Source organism: Acartia tonsa, chromosome 12 (genome assembly GCF_053477335.1).
Source record: "Acartia tonsa isolate MP-2025a chromosome 12, ASM5347733v1, whole genome shotgun sequence".
Classification (NCBI taxonomy): Eukaryota; Metazoa; Arthropoda; class Copepoda; order Calanoida; family Acartiidae; genus Acartia; species Acartia tonsa.
The window spans coordinates 36,111,626-36,120,451 of NC_137271.1; the positions used below are offsets into that span (position 1 = coordinate 36,111,626).

General features: G+C 33.2%; 1 protein-coding gene across 1 annotated transcript; it reads left to right on the forward strand.

Moving 5' to 3' along the window:
• The first annotated feature begins 316 nt into the window (after positions 1-316).
• On the forward strand, positions 317-1,861 carry LOC145334082 (uncharacterized). Its single transcript, XM_080179364.1, has 3 exons — positions 317-431; positions 1,000-1,118; positions 1,619-1,861. The coding sequence occupies exons 1-3, from the start codon at positions 369-371 to the stop codon at positions 1,776-1,778; spliced, it is 342 nt and encodes a 113-aa protein (XP_080035490.1). The 5' UTR covers positions 317-368; the 3' UTR covers positions 1,779-1,861.
• Positions 1,862-8,826: the final 6,965 nt, after the last annotated feature.

The following is an 8,826-nucleotide window of genomic DNA, read 5'->3' on the forward strand; positions in this document are numbered from 1 at the left end:
AAAAGCTTCGCTTTAAAAAAAAAATGATATATAAAAAAAATTGTCTGAAAAAACTTTATTTATATTAAACATGTTTGTACCGTCTTTAGTTCTCCGCCCACCACATGTTTATTAAGGAATTAAAGCATCATGTTTTATAAGTTTTTTTTTAAAGTTTACAAATATCATGAAGTTAATATACATTATCATTAGATTCACCCCTTTCCCCCCCCCCCCCCTCCCTCAAAAAAAATCATATATTTCAACTCCGCCCATTGTTCACAAAAAAAACTCTGCATCTCACATCATTTGACCGCTAAGCAATCCTATAAAACGCCTTATAAGTATTTATTCAGCATCATTTCTATATTGCCAGCAGACGAATCAATATGATTATGAAAACAGTATTTATCTTGGGGATGGTTACTGCAAGTTCATATGGTAGAAGCCAGGTAATAGTTATTTCTTTCATCGTATTATAAGCGGCTTTCCGCGGTTATAGAATGTACAATTATATTCGGCATCTCGGGGCTAAAAAACTGATTATAATCTTATGATTGTACATTTCTATATTCGTAGAAAACTGGATATAATACGATGCTAGACATAGTTTTTTCGTATGGATGAGAACCGGTTCCTATCCACCGGATTCGAATGAATACGAGAAAACATATTATTGTTTTATATCTTTTTTTGATATTCTTCAATATATGGAACCCTTTATCTAGTTTGGTAACTTTTAATTGTCATAAATTGGTTTTAGGTTATTTGCATAGTAATTTCTATAACAGTTTTCCTCAAAATAGTTATAAACCTTCCCCAGACCAATGAGAATCATTTCAGCGCTTAGCTAGATCCTTCGGTACACAGTTAAGGTAGACACACAGATACACAAACAAAAGGGGGGTGGGTTAGGAGACCTTCCATTTTGAAATTAGTTTTTTTTTACACAGATTAACAGTTCTTTCGTTGACTTTTTTTTGTTTTATAAGAAAAATTATGATACCTTATTTTGTTTAGCTTGTGAAGAGAAACATACCTGTGGGTCAGCCCCTCTATCCAGGGGGATCATCACCATGTACCACTGTAGGGGGAGAACTCTGTGTTTTTCCTTTCGACTATCAAGGAGTTACATACAAGTAAGTATTTTTGTAGTGAAGCTACTCTATATACTTTTTAGATTATTTTCACTGTTTCTTTACTTCATTGAAGACATCTCAAGATGTGTCAAGAAGACTATACGGCCCTTTTAAACACATTACCTTGTTGAGCACTGATAAAATTAAGGGAAGAGTAGTTTTTCGTTTGTTTGTGTATTACTTTAGTTCAGGTAAGGTAACGATATATTGAGAAATGGGTAACCCCGCAGGGTTAAGGCCAAAAGGTTAGATGTTGGGGGAAAAAATACCAATTATTTTGAATCTATTTAAAAAATGATTCTGAACAGGCACTTTGTGCATGTGTGAATTTGTGAAATCACGAAAATAAATCAGATGTACTTAATAATCAAATTTATGGTGTCCCTATGAAACCAAATGGGGATTAATAATAAAAGTATAATTACGACAATTTTAATGCTGTTATATCATCCACGTATATTCTATATCCATCGGCTGCATCTAAACAGTCTCTATTTTAGTGAATGTGCCATCCTAGATCAACAAACCTTCCGTTCATGTGCCACGCAAGTTGACAAACTTAGAGAAATATACGTCACCCGTTCAGGAACACCACAAAGGGGACCATGTGATGAAAAGTTTTGCAAGTTTTCATCACAAAAATTTTTCAAAAATTTGTAAAGAATCATTACTAATTATTATTACTAATTTTATGATGAAAAATGTATTTACAAATTAGTAATAAATATTATAATTTTAAAAAACTTTATTGTGTTTAAAAGAAAAAAAATTTCGGAAATTATGTCATTAAGGTAAAGACATAATTGTAAGAAATTCGTGCAATTAGATTTTAAAACTGTAAAGAATTTGAATAGTTAAAGAATAGCTCTGCTATTAAAAATGTATATTTTTACCTATTTTATAGCTTTAATAATATCAATATTAATAATAATTAATTTTCAAGGCCCATTACTTCAGTTTGAGAGCGCTGGTATATATATTAGTTAGATCAATAAAGGGCGTTATTATGTATTGGTAATGATAAAGTAATTTATTTACTAGTCAATAAATAGGGATGACGACATCCACAAGGGCGAAGCCATAAAACCAGATAATACAAATATTAACAGCGTTGGGGTTAGCAGTATCTTAATACGCACACAAACATAAACCTATTACTTTTATGAAAAGATAAGCATATTTTTATCTATTAACCCTTTACAGTCGGGCCCCTTGCCGCACCTTAATCAGTCGGGGGGGGGGGGGGGGGGGGCGTTCAACGCCCCCCCTTATTATCTCAGTTCCTATTAGAGCTAGAGGGCTAAATTTTTTTGTGCAAGTCCCCTGTTTGATAATGAATTTCCGACCTTTTATAAGTCTAAGTCAATTTTCGCTTCCTTCACCCTTTTATTTAACAACCTTTGTTTTTAGGTCCTTTTTTACTTAAAAATTTCAAACGGCTGTAATTTTCTTATTTTTGAAGCTAGATGAAAAATTTTTTTCTAGAAAATGTTTATCTTTATGTAAATTTTACATTAGAAATATCAAAATATAAATTTCAGCGGCCGCAGCTGTACTTGGCAGCTGCCAGCCGCTGCAGTCGGCGGTCGGCGGGAAAACGGCGGCGGATCTTCATGAAATTTTAATACGTTATGTAGACATGTAAGAAAAGCTTAAGTTTAAAATTTGAAGTCTCTAAGTCAAAAATTGCGGCCACAGGAGCCTTTTAAAGATTTCTGGAGACCTGGAGGATCAGGACCTACAGGGTCATACCTGGAACCTGAAAGTGACTTGAACACCTGTATTTCATATAAGGATGTACTACTAGAGGATTTTTTAGTATTTTGGTATGATAAAATGCTTTGTTTTAGTCAAAAAAAAACATTTTTGCTCTTTACCTGGATGACCCTGCCAGGTTTGCTGGCATCCTGTGCCCGCCAGGATGGAGATATTCAAAAAATTCCAACTCTCAGTTATGTGTCATACCCATACTTAAAAAGTCAAGCAGTTTGGGCTCTTCATCTTTCACACACAGAAAATGAGATAGAAAAAACCGGATGGGGGGGCGTTCAACGTTAAACTTATTTCAAATGTTCTTAAAATTTTTTGTTGTTAACATTTACAACAAACTAATGTAGACAAAAATTTAAATACAGCAAAACCAAAAAGCATAACATAATTATTGGCATAAATGAGACTGACAATAATTAATTTTGTCTAGTTTTGTCTAGATTTGTTATGCTAATGTATGGATAAGATTGAACTTGTTTACAACATAGAGAATTTAATATATAGCAAAGATGTTATCAAATTTGGGTGGACTTAACTTCGTAAACCATAATATCAAGTGTTCGACCATTTCCGCAAAATTACTTTCCTTTGTATTGGTAAAACAATATCATGTTGCCGCCTCCTCCAAATAAAGATAAGAAAATATATTTGAAACAATACATCCTATTATAGAAAGTAGTAAGTAAGGTATTTTTGTATGTAGATTAAGATTTCTATTACTTAACCGATTAAGTTCTCAATCTTATGTAAGCTTTACAAAGGTCCAATGATGGTTTTTAGATTTAAGTCATGGGATGGTTTCAGGTTATTTTTCAAATACAGATATCCCATATGCTAGTGGCGCAGCTACTATTTCGGCTTGTTTACGTAACTTTTACTTTTAGTTTCATGCTTCTCACATAGCAGAAGTAAATACTGTATTTTTATAAGTTTTTTCGGCAATGATGGCTCACCATCCATAATATTCTCATTAATATCAGACAATAACCTAATTTTCTCATTCATTAATGACCAACAATTTCAGGGAGGGAGTGGTTAATGGAGGGTAAATTTATTTACCACTTCGATAATTCCCCCCCCCCCCAAATAAAAAGAAAATGAAGGTAGAATTTGACATATTCTCAAATTACCCTTTTAAGGCAAGATTAATTTATCGCCAATTGTCTTATCCCTTTTATCCCTGCGGACAAACTCATAAAGGAATTAATTCTCAAAGGCCTAGAATTTGGGAATAGATTTTAAGCTATTTTGCAGTATGGCCGCGTAACCGATTAAAATCCGCTGGATTAAAACCGGTTCTCAACCCTACTGAATAATCAAGTATAGCATTATATTACCGATGATTTTCCAGGAATATTAAAATAGAAATATAAAAATAATATACATATAATATAAAAAAATAAAGGCATTTGGCCCCTCGGGTCTAACAAAACTAGTCCTTATATTAATTTTTTTTTTTATTAATATCCGCGGAAAGTTGTCGATAATAGAATTCGATAGAAAACTATTGATATGTGTCTGTGAATTTGTTTGTTGGTTGGTTCAATTCAGCATTAAACTAGCTATAATTTTTTTCTATGGGTGCAGGTGGTTTTGCGAAACATTTTTTTTAAAACTTTTTGATATTTAAGTTTTAAGCTTAAATACCCCCCCCCCCCAAATCGAAAATTTTAAAAACACTTTCAGAGGTTAGGTGCGCAGACACTATTATATCCTTTTAAATAACGTAGTACGGTAACAAGGTTTTTTCCAGAGAGACTTAGGATGGTTTTAGGCTAGAGGCAATGGAACTTTATATAATAAAAGATAAAAAAAATTTGTTTATATTACATGTATATTTAATTGAAAATATAGATAAGTAAGGTAAATTTAAAATCATTAACTTATCTTAAGACAAGATATAAATACATTTTCTCACAATAATGGAACTCGTTTATTGGTCAGATCGTTCATCCCGTAAGCGGGTAGGGGAGGGGATAAGGTAAAGAGGTGGAATGAGGGATTCGTTTTTAGCCTCCTGTTTGTTTCGCTTTATTGCAGAGCATAAAATCTGGTGTAAGATACAAGTGAATATGTGATAATATATGTATTTATTTTCACAGCTTGGACTTCAAGAGAACAACCATTCAATTGAATGATTTATTTTTATAAATATTTTATGTAATTAAATTGGTACCAAAAACTGGCCCAACTATAATAGCGTAGATGTAATATCGTTATATAAAATTAATAGGATCTGTGTCTGTCCTTACCAAAGAACCAATATGGTTCTCCGTAACAATGTAGCTTTTCTTAGGTCCTCGGGAGGTTTAAGATTATTTTAGGGGAGGGTGCAACGGAAGAAATCGCCTAGAGGCCTTCAGGGGCGTAGCCGCTTTTATTACTAATAAAATACCTAGAAATTGCAACGCCAAGCTTTTAGTAAATTATTGGTATTGTTAAAAAAATATCTAATAATCCTAGCTCTTATCCCACCAGGGAGATAGGGGACATTGGGCTGTAAATTTCACTGCTTCTTAAACTCGTTTATTTGTTTGTTTGTTATTCTTCATCAAATCCTAATTGGCTGGTTCAAACTAGCAGTGTCTAAATGTTTTAACCATTCATTAAATAATCTACAGAATGGGTAATTTTGTTTATCCTCATAAAGGATGTAAATCAAATTATCGTCTATTGTCTTATCCCTAAGATTCTTGCCTTATCCTTATTATTACAACACTATTTTCTGATACAAAGAATTCTACAATTACTGCTTTGTAGCGAAGCTACTTTAAAAGTGCAATTGTGTCTGCCTGTTTGTTTGTAAAGTTAGATGGTTGCAGATTTTATATTTTTGGTATTTTAGATAATTAACCCTTACAGATCGGGGGGGGGGGCTCCAAGAGCCCCCCCCTCTAGTTTTTTCAATCTCATTTTTTTTGTAGGTAAGATGGAGTGCTGTGACTTCATGACTTTTTAAGTTTAGTAATTATACGTCGGCAAGAGTTGATTTTATTAGGATATCTGGTCTGTGTCGGTCGTGGTGTCCGGTCAAAGTCGGTTGGGTAGCACCAAAATTCTAAAAAAATTCTAAAAAAATCTTAATTTCTACATTATGACTTTTGTGTATAAGGAGAAACCTAAAATTTTTTTGGTGAATACTTAGATATCAATGACCTTCTGAGAAAAAATGTGTTATGACCGTTTGACCGCTCCCTGACCGACTTTATGACCGATTTTTGTCCGGCTTTTACTACAGACATATATCATGAATATCGTGGCTTCTATTACAGCTAGAGTCCTATAAATTTTTTTGGTAAATCCTTGAGCAACATCAAACAGATAAAAATATTAATCGGCGCCGCCAACTGCCGTTTTACCGCCGTAACCGCCGAAAATGGCGGTTTCCGTTATTTGCCGTTTTTTGGCGATGATCAGAAAAAGTAATTTTTTTGTTATGAAAAATAAAAGTTCGTCCTAAAATTTGGTCATCCTAGCTGCAAAATTGGCCGCTCTACAGCTGTTTTAAAATTTAGCGGCTGGCCGCTAAAAAGCGGCTAAGGAGCGGCCTGGCTGCTATGACTAGAAAAGTAATTTTCTCTAAAAATACACATGAACCACCAGAAAAAAATTTTACGTCTTTATCTGTAACAGGAGCCGAGATAGAGGGGGGGGCTCTTGGAGCCCCCCCCCCCGATCTATTAAGGTGGGAATTGGGGCCCGAGCTGTAAGGGTTAATGAAAAGTATAGATATCGAGACAACTACCTTGCCAGATGGGCGTAGAGCCTTTTCGTCTACTAGCAAATTGATTTCTGTTCTATTGTAGGTACTTGGGTTTATATTTTCTAGGCTATTAGGTTATTTGAAAGACCTAGTACATAATCGGGACAGGGTCTCCACCCAGTGGGCAGAGTTTCATATAGCTCATGCCCCCTATATTCTATTACTTTGATACTCAGGGAGTAAGGGAGGGGACAATGGATCGAATATTCAATTTTTAGGAGTCTTAGACTTTGGGTACTGGCTTAAAGGGAATGCGCAAGAATTTAGCAGTTTCTGACTGACTTTGGGTACTAACGCACCAAATGCCACTATCTCGTGTGTTAGTTTGAATTTTGCAGACAAGTATCAATAAAATTAATTTGTTATAAGATGGCTGGTTTTAAAATTTTTTTCTCTTCAGAATATATCATTTCATAGATAAAAACTTTATTGTGATATTTGTTCAATAAACAATCTAAGAACCCAATTCAATTGTGGGTTATGGGGCTATGGGTTGAATGGGTTCCAGGGAGATTTTTCTAGTTATTAATTACAGAATGGTTACGTCGGTCTGATGTGCTGGTAATCTAATTTTCAAATGTAAGCTTTTTCCTTGGAACTTTTTTCTTATTTTGTAGTTTCCTGTATTGTTTTAACTCTCCCTTTACTTTCTTTTTTTGTGTCTTACCTCCCCCTACACTGCACACTGGTCTGAAAACGCAGTTTTGGGTCAACATTTCGTTTTTAGCCGTTTTTAGGCCGATTTTAATGCCCAATACGGCAAATTGGGGGTTTTAGGGGTCAGGGAGTCCATTTATGAGAAAAAAATATATGACCTCGAAGGTCAAAGACCTTTAAAATGACCTTTAAAGTCTGCTTTTTGCCGTTCCCGAGGTTTTATTCGACATTTAGGGTGGGAAGGAGCTGTCCAATCAAGAGGACTATATAATACTTTTTTAAAGACAATCGTATTGGCTAAATTTCATGTGAAGTAAAAATTTTTGTACGTCTAACTGTTTTTTCACCAGCTGAATTTAAATAATTGCGCGATTTTAATTTTTTAATATCTTGATCATTTTATCTATATTGTCTTGATTTAATCCATTTAAAAATCATTTTAATCAATTGTTATTCCTGCATTAAAGGCTATAGCGCGCCAATGAATGCGTTTGTTAATTGTTTATGTTTTGAATTTGTGTATGTATTCTCGGTTATTAATATGTATTGTATAACCTCAGTCTAAGTACTCGCTAGGCGTACGTAGTAGTCAGACTTACGAATACACATAAAGAGTAGGCTGAAAGAATAATATCAATTATATGAATATAAAACAATTAAATTGACATTTAAAAATTTATTTTAACTAATCTATATGAAATATAACAGATTTTTATACTAGTTGTGTATGTATTCTCGGTTATTAATATGTATTGTATAACCTCAGTCTAAGTACTCGCTAGGCGTACGTAGTAGTCAGATTTACGAATACACATAAAGAGTAGGCTGAAAGAATAATATCAATTATATGAATATAAAACAATTAAATTGACATTTAAAAATTTATTTTAACTAATCTATATGAAATGTAACAGATTTTTATACTATTTAGCTATTTCGTATGTTTTCATTTTGTTTATCAGATATTACTCCGCAAAAATAGATCCCCTCTATGCGTCAGAATAATTTTAAATTACAACATCGATGAAATTCAATCGATCTATTAGTTTTTAAGATAATGCACAAAACGAACAAAATCGGAAGCCATATATATCGTGCTATATGAAGCCAATTACAATACCAACAAATTCTCTTTAATAAACATATAGGTTTACTCAGGTTATATTCACTAAGAAAATTTTGCGAAACTTACCCTATGTTAAAAATTGATTAAAGGAAGCCTGCAAGAAATACCACGCTTTAACTGCTGAAAGACTGCCACAAGTAGAGCAAATAGTCCAAATTTGAAGCCTTCAGCTTCTATAACAAAAAAGTTATAGGCATTTTAAAATGACATTTTATGTACAATGATAATTTTGAAAGAATTGCAATGCTCATGTTGAAAACTTTGAAATTAAACTACGTGGCCTAGAAACAAAATTATAAGCTTATTTTTGTCATAAATTTAGGTTTCCAGTAACTAATTATATTTTTACAATAAAAATACCCATTTTTATAGTCAAAATCATTAAAAAAAAT

Coding starts and splice junctions, on each gene's coding strand:
- LOC145334082 (XM_080179364.1), top strand. CDS start 369: ATGATTATGAAAACAGTATTTATCTTGGGGATGGTTACTGCAAGTTCA. Junction 432..999: donor GTTCATATGGTAGAAGCCAG/GTAATAGTTATT, acceptor TATTTTGTTTAG/CTTGTGAAGAGAAACATACC. Junction 1,119..1,618: donor TATCAAGGAGTTACATACAA/GTAAGTATTTTT, acceptor TCTCTATTTTAG/TGAATGTGCCATCCTAGATC.